The sequence below is a fragment of the Mauremys reevesii genome, linkage group 3 (assembly GCF_016161935.1).
Source record: "Mauremys reevesii isolate NIE-2019 linkage group 3, ASM1616193v1, whole genome shotgun sequence".
NCBI lineage: Eukaryota > Metazoa > Chordata > Testudines > Geoemydidae > Mauremys > Mauremys reevesii.
This window is the reverse complement of record NC_052625.1, coordinates 80,260,992-80,279,642: the sequence shown is the minus strand read 5'-3', so window position 1 is coordinate 80,279,642 and position 18,651 is coordinate 80,260,992. Positions and strand designations below refer to the sequence as shown.

General features: G+C 39.6%; 2 protein-coding genes across 6 annotated transcripts in view; one reads left to right on the top strand and one right to left on the bottom strand.

Moving 5' to 3' along the window:
- The window catches only part of NTPCR (nucleoside-triphosphatase, cancer-related), a 52,793-nt gene extending 50,433 nt beyond the window's left edge, over positions 1–2,360 (top strand). Inside the window, exon 5 of the mRNA XM_039529328.1 lies at positions 2,252–2,360. Coding sequence (XP_039385262.1) covers positions 2,252–2,284 — 33 coding nt within the window. The 3' untranslated portion in view covers positions 2,285–2,360. The remainder of the gene's footprint in view (positions 1–2,251) is intronic.
- PCNX2 (pecanex 2) overlaps positions 1–18,651 on the bottom strand; it is a 240,648-nt gene that overhangs the window by 16,174 nt on the left and 205,823 nt on the right. For 4 of the 5 annotated variants that reach the window (XR_005595903.1, XM_039529322.1, XM_039529325.1 and 1 more), the window contains 3 exons: positions 17,040–17,273; positions 14,569–14,672; positions 592–736 (listed from right to left, as the gene is read on the bottom strand). Coding sequence is in view for 4 of the 5 variants with exons in the window: in XM_039529322.1 (XP_039385256.1) it covers positions 592–736; positions 14,569–14,672; positions 17,040–17,273 (483 nt within the window). In the remaining variant the exon portion in view is untranslated. Of the gene's footprint in view, positions 1–591; positions 737–14,568; positions 14,673–17,039; positions 17,274–18,651 lie in introns of those variants that run through there. The other variant, XM_039529326.1, reaches the window with a different exon arrangement.

Sequence of the window (18,651 nt, the reverse complement as noted above, 5' to 3'; positions counted from 1 at the left end):
TGTGTAACTGAGATCAAAATGTGGCCCCATTGTCTACATGTTCAGAAACCTCATGGCATAGTCAATGAAACAACTGTGCCATTTGACTGATAAGAAGCGTCTTAAACCTTCCAAACAATTTCCCCCTCAACTACATTTTTAAAAGGCAACAATATCAAATCATTTCTTTGTTAGCACATAAATGGTTAATAAAATAGCAATCAAATTAGTCTAATTAAAAAAATAATCTAGGAATGAATCTTGTAGTTCCTGTGCAGGTAAACCTTTGATTGAAGTCAATGGGAGTTTTATCTCCATGAAGATCAAGGACTCTGGAATACAAATGATTTAAACTTTTGTGTGTGTGTGTGTGTGTGTGTGTGTGAGAGAGAGAGAGAGAGAGAGAGAGAGAGAGAGAGATATCGATCAAATGGTGAAATATATGTGAAACAAATATAATCACGTGCTAAGCTTTTCTATTTTTGTCAAGCAAGTTATACAGAAGAAAGCCACAACTACAACCTTCCTCTCTCATTTTATTTTGGGCCAATTTCAGAGCATTCCTGCATTTCCTTAGGAAAACATGTACAATAGTAATGGTGAAAAACCTGCCTGATGTAGCTTCAGGGACATTCTGACTGCTGGAGCGACAACCTTATGCAACAGATCCATGTCTGCAAACACCCATTCATCTTTTGCTGTAATTCGAAAGTCTCCTTTGAACAGAGCATGGAGTCCATAAAGAAAGGAATCTAAACTGTAAAATAACAACAGTAGTTATTCCCAGAACAACAGTTTCATGTTGAACCAATCATTGCAAATAGTTTTCCATTTTCACAAGTTACAGGAGTTGATAGCGTCCCTGAAAAAGTGAGAAATGCTACATGTAGTTCTGTTTAGAAGCTGTGGTTCAACTTTAACTACTTTCTCCTGCAGCTTGCACAGTAAATGAGTGACTACAAAATGAGAGTAAATTGGATTGTAACTACTAAACAAGTGTGGCTGCTTACTAGTAAGGTTTTTAGATATATCTTTTTTGTTTTTTTAAAGAAAAAACACTGACTTTATTGCCTCTGCAAGCAGAGATAAAAGGAGGGAGGGGAGGGCGGTTGGCTTACAGCAAAGTAGAGTGAACCATCATTCTGCACTCTCAGCCTATAGCTGAAAATGATATATCTTGGGCTGATCATCTGACCTACACCTAAGAGAACAGTCCCATTGATACCAGTGGGTCAACTTGCATGAATAAACATTGCAAGATTGGGCTCCTTATTGACCTTTAAAATGCATCTAGTGCCATTAACTTTAGTAGTTTGCACTGGCAAGGCACAGAAGTTTAGATATAGATACGCAGATGCCAACACAGCTGCACAAAACACTTTCAACGAAGCCTGAAACCTGCCTGGTTTAGGGTTTCATTACAAACCTGAAAGTTAAACCAGGCATGCTGTAAAGTGCATTAAGATTCATGAACATTTCAAGGAAACCTGGGAACAGTTTTAAGCAAACTTTGGGGTGTTTTGCATTGAAATAATAAAAACGACACTGTTCGGTGCGGTTTTGATAAGAAGCCAGATGGAACTTGGTGCTTCTGACTGAGCTTGGTTTGGAGGTTTTGAGTTTGCTTGAGCTTGACATACTCAAAGCAAGATGCACGAGGTGCAAATTCAGGAGATCAAAACCAAAGAAAATGTTTGCACAGACACCTGGGAGGCAAAACTACTAAGTTCAGCTCTAATGCTTATCTGAGACCAAAAGCTTCCCAGGACTATAACAGATGTTTATAAAAAGTTTGTATTTTTAATGAAAATGACTTAAATCGCAGTCCTAAAACTATTCAGAAGAAGCAGGCCATGTTGTTCAAGAAAATAGAATTAGACCTTGGAACATCTGTTACAAACCCACAGGACATTGTTTAATCTACCTGACATGATTTTATTCACTCTTACAATAGTGAAGTTTTTTACATTTTAAAGACTCTTAGGAGAAAAGCAATAAGATCTTAGAGATTTCCATTACCATCCAGGCTTTCTCCAGAGAATGTGTGAGCTCTCCACTTAATTGAGTTTTTGTAATTATTTTAGGAGAAGAAGGAGGGGAGGGGAGAAGTAATTCTCTTTCCAAGGGAGAGAACAGGGAGATTAGGAAACTGCCTGGTCTATCTTCAGCTGCAATACATTTCTAATTTTGGTCTTAGTGGGTAGCATGTTTTTTAAATTGTAATAGAAAGATATAGGCTATTACCAGCTGGATACCAATTTTCTCTTTAAAGGTGCTGTATAATAAAAACCAACTATCAGCATGAACTGAAGCCATACTGCACATAGACTGAAAGGCAGAGACCGATGTCACTGCAGGGAATGTTATAAATACAGGCAAGCTCCTCTGAGTTCTTAATTTACTTATGGTTATTAGTATTTAATCACACAGGGTGGGATTTTTTCAGAAGGGCCTAAGTGAATTAGACACCTAACTCCTTTTGATTTTCAATCAATCTCACCCAGAGATTGGAAAATGCTAACATCCTGGTTTGTATGCTGATCATAATTAGATGTGGGTACATCCTTCCTCTAGTTGGACACAGTCTCAATTCATCACTTCCACGTACCATATATTTATTAGTCAACACAACATGCAGCCATTGTTATTTCTCGTGTTAACATGTTCTGTGTTGAAGAGTCACATGAGATTATCATGAAGCAATAGCCAAGTTCTTTGATTTCTGGACTCTCTCAGGGCTGGGTTTCGTTTCTTGGCCCAGTTGTAACATACGCATTTTAGTATCTCTGTCGTAGTTATTAGCTCACACCAAACCCATTTGGCTACAATAAACTTCCATGCCAAAGAAAGTACATTTACTAAATGGAGATGTAAGTACTACACATGGCACGGTTTCTAAACCTATTAGGTAAAAGCATTAAAAATTGATGTCAATTAAATTAAAGACTATTCTAGAGAATTATAAGAAGATACTTAGGACTGAACTGTCCCTTAAAGTATGCCAGTGAGGAGGGGATTAAGAGACAGGATAATCTGCCACGATGGCCCCATAATTATCAAGTAGAATTGTCCTCCTTCTCTCTGAGTCCAGGGCAGCCATTCTACACAAACAATGGTTGTGTGTGCCCACACTACTTTTTTTTCCTGAAAAATGCCTTGATGTTGCTAACACTGGATCTTCTGCACTAATGGTAGCAATTGTGGGAAAGGAAGTGTAGACCGGGCTCTGACAGCCACCAGCATTTTTACCAATGTCATATTATTCTGCTCAGAAGAAGTCTGTATGGCATGGTGGTAAAAAAAGATTCTGGTGCCTTGTCTAGATTAGTGGTACCACTATTGAGATGGAAGAAATGTTGGGACATTCCTCAGCCTAAAAGTCTATTATAGATGAGACCCTGGGTTTATTGGGTGGGGATGTAGTGAGCCAAAGGAGGACAAAACTTTGTTCCTCTGGTAAACCCATTTCTGACAGTCATTTTAGAGGGAGTCATTGCTCCTCATTAGATACCATAGCGTTGGGTAGTATATTAAAACCTAAGCTACTTCTAACTCCCACTCTGAACATTCTACCCCCTTAATGGTTAGGGGAACACAAGCACAGGAAGGGAGGCAATCAGTGGTCCATACTGGCTCCTCTGCCAGCCGTGATGGTGAGGACAGGTGAGAAGCAACAAGGAGGGGCAAGCCCTCTGCATGGGTTGATAACAGAATTTTCCATTGATCCTCAATGGGGCCTAGTGTCTACTTATGGACTCTTCAGACTACACTAAACACATTAAATCGTTGAGATCCCAGTGCCTGATGGGGCAAAAATCAAGCATGGACCCTGCTCAGCTCCATATATGCTGAACCAGGACCGAGATCCTGATGGTAATGGGGCAGATTCTATCCATTGAATTGTGTTGCAGGGCCATAATACCAAGATGAGAGCAGCCCTCACAGTAATCAATTTGGAGTTGGAAAATCAGGTTGTGACTGCAGGCCATAGTGGATGGCTTTGCTGCAATGGGATTAAGCACTACTCTGTTTGGACTTACTTCCCAGACCAGAAAATAACAGTTGGGGATGTTGAAATGCCTGTCGTTATCCTGGGGACCCAGCCTACCCCTTGATGCCATGGCTCATGAAGCCATACACAGGCAGCCTGGACAGTGGTCAGGATCTGTTCAATTACAGGCTGAGCAAGTGCAGAATGGTGGTGGAATGTGCATTTGACCTCAGCCAAACCAATGTCCCCGGTGGGAGGCTGAGGCAAATCACCTGGGCCAGACACCAGGGAGATTAGAAGAGCACACCAGGAAGTGCTCATCAATGGCCAGGGTACAGTGTGACTGCTGTGTTTGTTGATGAACACCCAACCCCTTGATTGACTCAGTTATGCAAATAAAGTCACTCTCATTTAAAAGCATTAATTCTTTATTTTTCATTATTGGGAGGAGGAAAGGAGGGATGGAGAAGGCCATTAAAAAAATTCAATCCTTCTGGTTGGGCTGTCCACGGGGTGGAGTTGGGTGAGGAGGCTAAGGAACATGGTGAGGCTGCAGCGGCACTCTGTGATCCTGCTGGCATGTCAGTTTGATCACGCAGCAGCCCCAGAGTTGCATCCCGCCACCGCTGATCTTCCTGCTGGCCTCTTTCCTGTAATTTGAAACCACGTCCTTCCACTCATTCAGATGAGCTCTTTCATTGAGATAAATATTTAGAAAGATACATTTTACAGAACAATGGTTATATTTCATCTTAATAGTGACTGCTTGCATCTCGGCAGAACAAGGATGCCTTGCCCAGAAACCTTCTGCAGTCCTCAGGGCAAATCAATCATTAAAAAGGCTTGCTTAAAAACACTGTTTGCTATTTGCTCAGATCCATTACCTATTCTCAGGAGACTGCATTGTTAACTGTGCTGATGAGCTGTGCGTGGTCACCTGTGCTGATGAGCTGTGCGTGGTCACCTGTGATGATGAGCAGGCTTAACAGGAAGGAGGCTAGAGAGAGACAGGGAGACAGAGAGTTTAGGATTTCTCCGAGTAAGATATTGACTCTGGTTTCACCCATTATGTTGTTGGAGTAATTGTTTACTGAAACCTGAGACTCCTTGCTTCCTTGAGAATTCTACAGATTGGTGATGAGAGACCAGACGGTAAATATATTTGAGAAAGAGAGCAAGCCCCAATAAAAATATCACACTGAAACCTTAGACACTCTGCTTCCTCAAGAACTCAGAATCCATGCAGTTCACAGACCATTCCCAATGTGCTTTTTGCAAAGCCACAACACCACCCCACAGATAAGACAATAGCTAGGAAACGCCAGAGAGGAAGCCACATGAACCTTCCCTAGTAAGTTTACTTTTCCTGTAATCTTGTTGCAGGAGGGGATGCTTTAGCCCTAGATTTATATGAGGATTTCTATCCCCCGGCATGGTAGAGAGAGCTTCCCTTAAAGTTTACAATGATCTGTATGTCTTAGCTGACACTGGGAATATTTTTTCTGCTGTGCTAGACATGCTTATTTGAATCAGCTGCATGGGATATTTTGGATCCTAAAATATTATTAGCTAAGGGCTTACTTTGCTTCAATAAGTATATGTAACTCCCATTTGCATTCATGGGAATTATCCACAAACATCTATGATAGAATACACACATCCTATAGATTTTAGACAAAGCCTTTGAGGATTAATTTACTTCACAGTTTCAACAACAGTAAAAGTTATAATGGTGAAAATTCAACAATTCTGTCCCTTTACTTTCTGGAACCTCAAAGTTTCATACTAGGTACATTTAAAAAAAAAGAAATCTACATGTACTATCATTAGATATTTTATCAACAGGGACTTAACATTTATTTGCTAGTATCACAGACAGTGTTATAAAAACATCATGGGCCAGATTCGTCCATCATTTATACAAATGCAACTCCTATTTATGCCAATGGGAATATACACAAATGTAACTGATAGCAAAATATGTGCCCCTTATTCTGTTCTGTTTAGTCTAACAACATTATCCTCTACTTCTTATCCTATCCTTCCTTCACTTGTCCTCTGCACAAGACCTGCCACTGTCCTTTAGGGTAATCTCATTTAAAGCCTCAAGAGAAAGTAGATTAAACTGAGAGAAATCACGATTACATGCACTAAAAGAAATTTAGGGCTGAACTCTCCCCTTGCACCAGTCCGGAGCTTGAGCATAGCAAAGATGGGTGCTGACAGTGAGCTGATCATGGCTTCCTGATTCTGCTCTGTTCATCCTTGGCAGACAAAACCACACAGAGGGCTGCTTTAATCTACATGTAACATCTGTAAAGCCATAGTGGAGTCTTGCTTCATTGTGCCTCCCCTACCTCTTTCCCCCTCATGATAGGTAGTGCAGCCCTGATGGGGAAGGAGGCAGTGGTGATGACTGATCATGGAGCAGAGCTAGCTGCCTCCACCAGCTTTACTGCAGCCATAGATTCCCCATGCACAGAGAAATTCTCCAGGGGGAATCTTCAGCTGGGTGGAATAATCAGCACAAAGTGAACTCTGCAGACCTGAGGATCCAGCCCTCAAAGTTCCTGGAACTCAGTTAGTTTCAGGGCTATCTCATTTCTTATTTTCTGCATTACAAAATACTGTTTGTTTTTCTTAACCTTCAGCAGATATCTGGTCCTCACACCTTCTCCCATGCTCCAAAACAATGACACATGGGGACTCTTTACTGGAAGATATTGACATATCTGGAATGTTTCCAGAGTCCAAATTTATATTAAAGATTCTAAAATGTAGCTTTTTTTCCTCTCTTTGAAGGATTAATGAACATATTTCTTTATTTTTTTAACTCTCATACATAAAACCCCCTACACTAAATGAAAAATGACATTTACACCTGAATAAACTAATGGTAATATGATGTCATTCTTCAAATTACCCTGCTGAGATGTACAAGATGCTGCCTAACTACAATTTAAGAGCATATGTGATTTGCATAGCAATGTTCTGCTTCCTTAATGAGTAAATGTATTGTGTAATCTAGTATCAATGCTGAGATTGTAATGACATTTACATGAACAGACACACTGAAAAATTATTTACATACATTATATATGAAGATTTAAAACTTTGGTTTACAGAATAACATTTACTGATTAATAGATTATACAAAAATCATGTGTAAATGACTGTAAATTGATAGTTTACATACACTTTGTAAACTTCCATTTTGATGTAAGTGTGTGCAGCTCAACACAGCTTTTTGAACATGACTTTGGCATTATTTTTTGAATAGCACCAGCATGCTCAGCACTCCCCGAGTCACATAAAAGGCCATTTACACTAATGTAAATCCAAAGTAATTTTGCTGCAATCAATGGAATTACTTCAGATTTATACCAGTGTAACACAGATTATAGCCCAAACAGTATATACATTAGCTTCACAGAGTCTCTACTGATTCATTCACCTCTGTCAGAATGCTGCACCTCCTCCCATGAGATCTACTGAATGGAAATAGCTAGCACTCTACAGTCCTGACTACCTGTTACATCTCAGGTTTTCCTAATGGGAATTCATAGATAACCTCTAGAAAGTATGTAGACAGGAATCACAGAAGGGGAAAATTTTACCGTATTATCATATAGCACAATGGAAAGTACAAGTGGAGGTCCAAGGTTATTTCTGAACACCCTACCTATGATTGTATCTAAGTCAAAGAAAGCCCATACATAATCTTTTAGCATTTGGACATGACAGAGAATGTTTTAGTGGTCCTGACTGCTTATAAATTGGGGCTAAGTCCTTTAGTCATCTGATAGGCCACTAACACATACCTTGGTCTACGTTTACCAACTATTACCCATTTGGCACCAATCTGGGCACCAAACCCAAACTAATTTAAAAAATACAAAAATTAATCCAATAAGATCCACAATATGCTTTGACGTCCTTCCATGGAAAAGGGCTGAATTTTTGCCTTTTCCATTGGCAAAGAATTTATCTGTGTCCTCCAGTATCAAATGCATACTTGTTTTACCTACTCTTCCCTCAGTTTGTTTTAATATAGCACTGCAATACAATCCAAGTCCTCAACATTGTTTCTTTGAGTAGACAAAAAGTCTCAACACTAATAAAATGCCAGTATAATTTGGGTATATTACTATACAAGTTCCACTGAATTCTGGCTTCTTTGTGTTCCTAATAACTTGTGACACTGTTTCAGGTGGTAAACATGATAAATATGATAAGAATTATGCTTGGTGCAGAAGATAATGGATCTGTAGTTTTCTTTTTTGGTAATAGCCTTGATGTCAACAGGGAAATATTCCCACTTTGGTACCAATTAGCGTTGTTTTTCTCAGGGTCTCTATAACAGCCATATATACTTTATTCTGACCTTTTTCTTCAGTTCATCTCTATGTGCTTCTGATTAAAAAGGACCCTCAAAGACAGATGTATACTTATTTCACCATGGCCCTAAGACATATGTTCCAGATGAGTCACTCCATAGCCTGGATTTTGGTAGTAGGCCTTCATTGTTTAAAACATCTATTCTGAGAGATTCTGTTTATTATAAGATTTGTGAACTAAAAAGATAGGCTAAGTGACAGGCTTCTAGGGAAGTGTCTTGTGAGGTGGTAGCAAAGAAGATATTGCCAGAACTATCTTAAGTCTCACTTTAAGCCCCTTTTTTTTTTGTTAACACATACCCTTGCAAGGTACTATTGTCCACAACACTGGTCAGCCCATCAGTACAATATTACCAAAATGAAAGACACAAACTTAACTGGAGGTGCCAAAATATCTGTAAGAGGAAAACAAAATCATCATAGTACTGATCTAGTTGTACAAACCACATGGCCACTCCATATCTCATGTATATGCTTCTCCCACCTCCCAAGAAAGGTATTGTTAAGTATGAAGTAGGCTGAGGAAGAGAGACATCCAATTAGCTGGTAATGCTTCTGTGTGTGAGGGTATCTAGTACCTACCTCCAGTGGTCACAATTAAAATGTGTACAAAAGTCTTTGCAGGTAATTAACCTTACCTGCAGTATTCTCTCTATATTAAACTTAGGGAAGACTGAGATAAAATTATCTATTTGCAGTAGCAAAGATATTATTGGTAGCCACTCCATTTATCTACTAACCATCCAGGCTGATTAAATGTAGTTGCCTTTGCTATAGTACTGATGTATGGTAATGGAGATTTCAGTTCCTGAGGGTAACAGCTCTACAGCAATGCTTTTAGGCAGCTTTACTGGTATCTATATATGCATTTCTAATGCTCTCATCACTGTGGTATATCTATTGGTAGGCACAGACCAAGACTGCTTTAATCTTTTCCCTGAAAATCTCATCAGTACACATCAGTTTTTCCACAAAGTCCGCATATTCTAAAATTAGATTCGCAGAGAAAATAGTGTAACTTCAGGAGAGACTGGAATATTGCCAGGGCTGCCCAGAGGGGGGGGCAAGTGGGGCAATTTGCCCCAGGCCCCGGGCCCAGCAGGGGCCCCCACGAGACTTTTTCGGGGCCCCTGGAGCGGGGTCCTTCACTCGCTCCGGGGGCCCCAGAAAACTCTCACGGGGCCTGACCCGGGCCCCCGGAGCTGCTTCGCTCCCGGTCTTCGCTGGCAGGGGGGTCCTTCCTCTCCGGGACAGAAGGACCCCCCCGCCGCCGAATTACCGCCGAAGTGGGACCCGCCACCGGAGTGCCCCGAAGACCCACGGTGGGGGCTGCACTTCGGCGGCGGGTCCAGCTTTGGTGGTAATTCGGCGGCGGGGGGTCCCCGCCGTGGGTCTTTGGGGCACTTTGGCAGCAGATCCAGGAAGGGAAGGACCCCCCGGCGCCGACTTACCGCCAAAGCGGGGGCCCCCCGCCGCCCAAGACCCCGGGCCCCTGGAATCCTCTGGGTGGCCCTGAATATTGCTCGCTTACTAAAAATCACACTAATTTGAGTGGTTAAAAGTGAAAAGAAAAAAAAATCAACCCCATTCAAAATAAAGTTAAAACAGCAAGGACGCATGCAGCTGTTAATAGAGACGAGATAAAGAAACCTCTGAAGAAAGCAGAGAAAAGCAACACACTGAGAAATAAGCAATGTGGGCCATGAATGTTTTGAGTCACTGGCTCAAAGAGGAAGACATAAAAGCAGGCTTTATAGACATCTCAAATAAAGATGAGAAAGCTATAACAAATATTTAAAGGATCGCTTTATCTTGAGAAGGGACAGGCTTACCACATAAAATGCTTTCAAAGTAATACAAGTTGGTAGTGTGCTCATTCTTCCTTAAGCATTCAAATAAGGCAAACACACTCTAAATAGAGTGGCTGGGGAGGATTGGGCCTAGTCTACTCTCAATTTTTATATCAATATAACTATGTCAGTTGGAAGTGTGCTTTTTTTAAATAGGCTTACTGATACAGTCCCCAGGGAGGATGCTATTATACAGGAATAAAAGCACCTTCTACCCCTTCCCATATGGGAATAAGCTTTACCAGATAAGCATTTTTTTATCCGTCTAACCTCATCCACACTAGAGGGTTGTACCATCTCTAACTATACCTGTATAGTTAAAGCAGTATCATTTGTGCGGCTAGACAGGACCTTAGTCCCATTTTTCATTTGAATGGAAGCACTTTGACGTCTCTGTCTCCCACTTCAAAATGCGCTCAAAGGTGAGAAGGTATATGCTGTAACTAAGGCCCTTCATTTTCAGTTTTTATTTTATTTTTTCCAGGAATTTATGAGTGTTTATTACCACCACAACAAAAAACAGGGGAAAATCAGAATAAAAAACTATTAATAATTTTTCTGGGTAAACATTGGGGGTTATTTTGGTCGCTGGAATGACAGGGGAAATAAAGTATTCAGTAGATTATTGCTTTGAATTCCATTCATCAATGTGGTTTGCTGCAGAACTAAAGTGGAACTCAATGCACAGTGCCACCTCTAAGTTTAAGAAAACAATACATCTCTAATCCCCAAATAAAACTTTTCATTTGAATAAACAGTTTACTGTTGTAAACTTAGAACTATTAGCCTAGAAATATTTACATTTAATAATTGGGCCATACCATTTACAGTGCATACACTGGACTTCATCCTTTTCTCTTGTTTTGTTAAAACTTTCGAATACTTCCTTGTGTTCAGAACATATGCTGATATAGATTTTCATTTTCTTCCCATTTAGTTTGGCAAATCTTTAAACCATTATCTGCTAGCAGCTTGAAATGTGTATGTGATGGGCATGAGATTCATCAATACATTCAGATGCGTACGCACTTCAGAGCTAGTGTGCGTGCTGCCTGTCTGTTGTGTGTATCTTCTAGACTAGTACATAGCCTTACTTCAACAGGTAGCTTTGCAGATACACACACAGACTAATGTATTATCATAATACATATATCATGTAATGTATTGTATTTTCCTAATAAAACAAGTTATTTTTTATATATGTGAATGATACAAATGTAAGGTGAAAATCAGAAAAAAAAATGAATAATGCTTTTTGTAAAACCCGGGAATTTTTCAGTAAAAATCTGTCTAAACTGAAAACAAAAGGGCTTAGCTATAACCACTTCCTTTATCATGAGTTAACTTCTTCTTAAATCCTTCAGAACTCTTAGGGCACGTCTACATGGAACACTCAGGAAACTTAAGGTGAATCAACTAAAGGTGTGAAGTTAATTAGCATAAATTTAAGCATGTTAATCCCTGTGTGGCTGTTCTCATTCAGGACTGAAGTAACTTTAGTTTGCTGTAACTTACTCCTTAGGCCAGGGACCCAACACAGTGCCCGGCCCGCGTCCTGGCGGGTGGTGGAGCATCCACCGAAATGCTGCCGAATTTCTGCGGCGTTGACGCCTCTCGATGACGCCACTTGCCGCCAAGTGACATCATCAAGAGGTGTAGCTGCCGAAATGCTGCAGAAATTCGGTGAGTGCTCCACCGCCGCCAGGGTCCTTTGTCTGGCGCCTGCCAGACGTAAAGGTTGGGGACCACTGCCTTAGGCTATGTCTACACTGGCAATTGAATGACAAAACTTTTGTCTTTCAGAGGAGTTTAAAAAAACCAACAACCTGAAAGACAAAAGTTTTGCCATGACAATTTGTGAACTAAAAAGATAGCTGGGGGAAGAGCCGACAAACAGCGGCTACGCTGTGCGCCTTTTAGCCGCATGGCTGTAGCGACACGGCCATGTCACTATAAGCACTGTAGTGTAGACATAGCCATGGTTTAGTGGACTTTAATTTCTGCACACTGAACTTCACACCTTTAGTTAATTCACCTTAAATTTCCTCAGTGTCTCTCTCTAAACATAGCCTGAGGGTTAGTCTACAGAAGAGTTTTTGGTCATGCTATAATTTGAGCTAATTGATTTCCAATTAGCACAAATTAACTGTAAATGTTAGTGTAGATATTCAGAAAAAACTTGTGAATTATAATAGGCTTTCCACAAATGTTTGTTCCTCGTTGTGGTTCACCAAGACTCATGGCAGGGTGAACCACAAGCAGAAACACACATTGTAGAGGGTCTACAGTAGACTTTACAATCATGCTAGTTACCTTGAGTTAATTAGCAATTGCCACAGAGTTCCTGTGTGACCCTGGTCAAGTAATTTAGCCACTCTGTGCCTCAGTTCCCCATCTGTAAAATGGGGATAATAGCACTGCCCACCTCACAGAGCAGTTGTAAGGATAAATACATTAAAGACTGTGAGACACTCAGATACTACGGTGATGGGGGCAGAAAAGTACTGAAAAATAGACAGAATTAGATCAAGTTACAGGACAAACACGCTAGTGTAGATATACCCTTATATTAGTACCACCAGCTCCAATGACTGTCTTTATTTAATGTGTCAATTTGTTTCAGCACCAACCTTTTGCCTTTGTCTTGCTAGCTGTAGGTCTTATCTGCCCAGACTGTCACAAGTTGTAATAATGTCTTATTTGTATTCCAGTAGAGCCTAGGGGCCCCAGACAAGGGTCAGGGCCTTGTTGTGCTAGGCACGATACAGAAAGAAGTATACAGACAGTCCTTGTCTGAGACAGCTTACTATCCAAGTTTATGCAGTGTTGTGGTAGCCATGTCAGTCCCAGGATATTAGAGAGGCAAGGCGGGTAAGGTAATATCTTTTATTGGACCACCTTCTCTTGGTTAGAGTATGTTTCCTAGACCTGAAGAAGAGCTCTGTGTGAGCTCCAAAGCTTGCGCCTCTCCCGAACACAAGTTAGTCCAATAAAAGCTATTACCTCACCCACCTTCTCTCTTTACATTTCTAATAGGATTCAACAAGTGGACAAAAACAGACCAATGGGGAGGATGAGATAACAGCAGAATGAACTTGGTGCACATCATCAGTAGTCTCAGCTTAAAAAAAAAATTTCTAGAGCATACTGCTTGCCTACAACCTGCTACCCAACAGTTAATCCTGAACCTGGGATACCTAGTAGTCATTGCCCTAATGCTGAATTTACTCTACATGAGATTTTTTTTGGAGCTCTAAGACTAGGATTCCTGAGGGGAGGCCTTTCTGCTATTTAGTGGTCTCTTACGCACTCCATTTAAATATCTTCTACCTCTAAGAGGTGAAAAGGGTGTGGATCTTTTCTTGTTGTCTTTGGGTCCATTTAGTCCCCATAAATCCAAGACATTCTTTTAGAAATCAATGATCCTAATACTTTTCCAGGCAATTGTATCAATTTACCAAGCTAACAGTTGGGGGATCCACCACTCTCCTAATCATGCAACACTAGTATTTAGAGCAGAGGCTGTGACTTGTTTCCCTGGGTGAATTCAAATATCCTTGATATAGACAGAATCAGCTCAAATCCCATACCCTGTTGAAGTAGCAATAATTTTATTTATAAAGCACCCTTTTGCTTTCTGAGCTGTTCAGGCTGAACAACAATAATTAAGACATCATAAAATACACACTATCAAGAGCCAAACAAACCAAATTCACTAGTGAAGGTTGAAGATGAGAGAGTCCTATACCTGGGCCAAGCATAATGAAAACTAAACACATCTCTCAGAGAGAAGTGTTTTGAAACAACGTATAGAAGTGGAGAAGAATGAGCTGAGTTGCATGCTCTGGAGCTGGATCCTTGGTCTCTGGGTCACCACAAAGCTCCATCAAGTCATCCTATTGCACAACAAAAGTGAATACAGCTCTGTTGAACACAGGAAGCCTACAGATTTATTATTTAGCCTATGAATCCATGTCTCACTGAAACCGTCTACTGACAGGTCAACTGCCAGATCATTTAGCAGCTTCTTGCCCTTTTGGAGATGGTCATCACTGCAGTATCTCTCATTTCAAGATTCAACCTAAAATGAATAATTACTCTGGATCCTCTGCTGTGTAGGATTTTATTTTGTTAAATAAAAAAAACATAATATTCATTATCGTACATGTTACAGAGACAAAAGGTGGCCAAGGACAGAGTTTAAAATTAATATATGGATGAAATAGCCCTTGTCTCTGATCTAATGACCTTTTAGTTTTCATAATATGTGAAAGAGCCAAACAGCTTCTCATTTTAAGATGAGGAAACTCCTGAGTCCCTGGAAAACTTTTACTACATTTATATAAATTACCTGATGGCCATATTGTGGGCTGCTGTTCCCAAAGCTCTTCTACCCAGAATACACAGGGCAAAGGAGAGAGTTACTAAAGGAGAATCCTCATCACTATCCAGATGCTGCAAAGGTTTAAGGACAGTGTGTTAGTTCTACATGCAACCTTATAAAAAAGTGTTATGACAATCCTATAACTAAAATAGATCAATGCATGACTAAATTCAGAAGACTTATGCTGTCATGTAACTATACCCAAACAAAGCACTCTGCTGTGCAATTAAACAGAATAGGAAGGATGATCATCATGACCAAGGGTCTGCTGCTAAACAAATGAAAGCTCATTTAGTGTAACAGCTGGAAAAAAGAAGTTTTAATATGAGTTGGATCCCAGGGTTTGTGCTTTAGTGATCAGAGTCTTGGAAAGAGGTTGATGAGCATCATTGAGGAGGGAATACATCTGTTTCCACATGGGAAGCAGGATGTGTCTGAAATCCACACTCTGTGTTCAGATCTTAGAAGCACAATCTGACTCTGAGAAGATCTGCAGGATTGGGCCTTTAGTGACTGACATAATCAGTTATATCAATGATGACAATGCCAACACATTTTGACAAGTGGTCAAACCATTTCCTTTACATTCACCACCTCAGCAGACCCTTTTCTACAACTCTTCCAAAAAGCTTGATGTCAAACACAAGGGAAATTACATAACAGGAGTTTAAAAGTTTGTTCTGTTTCAGCCCATACATTGATGAATTCTTCTTGTTGCCCTTACCTTGTTCCTGAAACTGAGGCAAACATTTTGCAACTCCCTCTATAAAGTACACCGATCTTCAGAGCTGTGCAGTGCAGCTCTATTTTATACAACATCTTCCACACAAACTGTTTCACAACACGTTTCACAGTATTAAAAAATACCAGAGAGATGCAAATTGCAGAGAAGAGTTGTGTAGAGACATTTGGTAGGGTTTCCAAGGCCACCAAGAGGATTTGGATGCCCAGGCCCCATGAACTTCAATGGAAACTGCATTATAAATCCATAAGTTTTGAAAATCTCAACAACTGTATGAAAAAATAATTAACACACTTAACAGTAAGGATGGGAGAAACAAGTTAAGATGGAGAGCAGAAATATTCCAAAAGTTAAATATTTAAAGAGAGGTGGAGTATTGATGAAGCAGAGAAATTCAGGAAAGTTGTTCCAGATGTCAAGAACTAGAGGAGAATGTCCTTGCACTACAAAAGGGAGAGGAGGCAGGGTCAAAAGATCCAACCCTGTGAAGGACTGAGCATCTCTCTTGGAGGTGATGAATGTCCCTTCAACTCAAGAGCTCAGCACCTCCCAACAGATGCTCAGCACTTGAGAGTGTAGGCGCTAAATGAGTGGAGAAAGCAGACAGAAGAGTAGAGAAAGAAATAAGTTCTGTGAGAGAGAGTACAGAAAGTCCAGGTAGAGATTTAAAAATAATAGTCAAGGTGAAAGCAGAAGCAGATGAAGTCACAGGGGAGAAATTCAATGGAACTGGAATCAAAGTAGTATCTAGATGGGAAATGGTGTGGAAGCAGCGATAGGTAGGTTTACAGATATGACAGACTGGAGAAGGAATATTAAGAATCAAGGAATCTGCCAAGCTTCTGGACAGTGGCAGCAATGGAATGTGAAAATCAACAATCCCAAGTGCACAAATAATATAATGTGATGGGTGAAAAAACTGTGTTGGTGATTTATTTGCACTGTCATCAATAATCTGAGTTTGCTCAATAAAATGTGCATGTCTCTGACTCTATTTTACTCTGTGTGCTGTCAACAGAATCCTACTGAAATATAACGATGCATTTTAGTCGGGAATAGCTGAACATCCATTATCTCAGGGCTCAGAATGTATGAAAAGGTAACTGTAAGCTCCCACTTGGCTCTCTAGAGTTGAATGGTAATTTTCCACAGTTTTGCAAGAAAGTGTCAGATTTGTACCAGGACTTCTCAGATTTGACCTGAGCTCTTGGATAAGTGGTATACTTCCTTAACAGTTGAAGGTTTTACCCATGTGTCACTGGAAGGGTAATTTTTTCTAAATTTGCAATCATATTTTGCGTTGGACCTAAAACACTGAAGTTCTGATAATTTGGGCATTCTGATCCCATCTCTGGTATTCCTTGATTAGGAATCTCCCTAACGAAGAGCAATAATATTTTCTGAAAAGTTCTAAATGCAGGGTTACTGCAGAGAACAAAACTAATGATGGTAGGGGAAGCATATTAAAAGAAAACTGTTCAAAATTCAAAGGTTCACTCCTTTGGAATGTTTTTCACTCATATTTTCATTATAATATTCTCTACAAACATTTTTCTATTGTACAAAAACATACATTTCCCCACAGTGTCATGTTGTACAGTTTAGATAGAAATTAATATACTTGTATTATTCTTGAGTCACAAAAGAGTAACTATTCAGTAATTCAGTGTTCTAGGCGTTAAAGACATACACTTACCTCCCTTCTTTTTCCAGCACAGTACTGAATCCAGTCAAGATAAACACTGCAGAAGCTAGCTCTGGTTATTCCTTGAAGACATGGAACATAGTCCTCATCAATGTTAATGTTGAACATTGCAAGGTCACGTTCAATGTAATGCCATTTGGCATAAGGCTGTAGTGTCTTCTGGATTGATTCATCTTTTATCCAGTGTGAGATTTTGGGTGAATTTGCTGTAAAGTATATTATACTCTGTTGACAAAACGCAAAGTGGTTAGTCATTGTACCTGTGTTCAAACCAGAAACAGCTCATTTACAACACGGAAGAGAACAAATCAGAATAAGAAGATGACACTGACTATCCATAATCTTACGTAATATTCTTGCTACTTGCCATCATTGATTCATAAGAGTATTTATTTTGTGTGATCGTAATAATTTATGTCTAAATGAGAAAGAAGTCAGTTAACTACTAACAGAATTTAAATGAATGAAACTTAAAAAGAATATTAATCATAAGCATCATATTCTGAATAGTGTCAAGGGTAAGTTAATTTGAAAGTGTGGCTGTGTCTATAGTGTATACCATAAAGGATGATGATGATAAAAGCTTATACATACTTTTCAAAAACAATATGCAGTTTTATATGGTCAGAAATGTTTGCTTTTTCCCATGTGAACTTTCAGCTTTCTGAGGGTGCAGTTTCCCCATTTCTTCAACAAGAACACATCCATCAATTTAACTATTAAATAAGAACTTGCAAGAGTGTAGAATATAGCTCTGAAAAACCCTCTTTTAATTGCTGTCTTCCCTCTGCAATAATAATTTTGTTTTTGTTGCCTATTGGATGAGGTTAGTATAATAAGAAGAAAAATGGGATTTCTTTAATACTTATGCTTAACACAAGAGCTGACTGGTGGACAATTCCATTTCATGGCACATTTAGAGGTTTCAAAATTTGTTTTTGTTTCATAGTGGAACAAAGGATGAAGTTTTCTAAGAAATCTGGTGCAATGTAAATGGCATTTCAACTTTGCTAAACCTATAGTTAAATCAAAGCAAAATATTGAACAGATTCTAACACCTGCCAAATGATAGGCTGTGAACACCACAGAACCTGCAGCCTACTGGAAACACAACCATTCACATACCTCACTATTGCATATCTTTTAGTCCTGCTACATGCTAGCTCCCATGTGAACACCCATAGGTTGGATCTCTAAACTATTTAATTACCTTTCTGTTAAACTCTGCCTTCTCTGACTGTTTCTGATGACCTCATATTATCAACTCCTTACATTCTTCTATAATTTATCTGATTTTAAAAGAGCTAAAGAAAAAAATTCAACTTGCCAAATACAGCTGTTCAGTACTTTAAGACTAATGAACCAATTTGAGTCTAACTAGGCTTGTTTTACAGATTTCATTTACCCTTAAAAGTTAAGCCAAGCATGAAGACTATAATGTACTGAGTGTTGCACACAAGTTTAAGCTTAGGTATGATTTTAAACTGATATAGTTAAACTGATGCAAATGGCTATGCAGACACTCTTATTTCAATTTAAACAAGGCTTATTTCAGTTTAGCTTAAATCAATTAGGAACAGCTTTAAACTAACCATTTTTAACT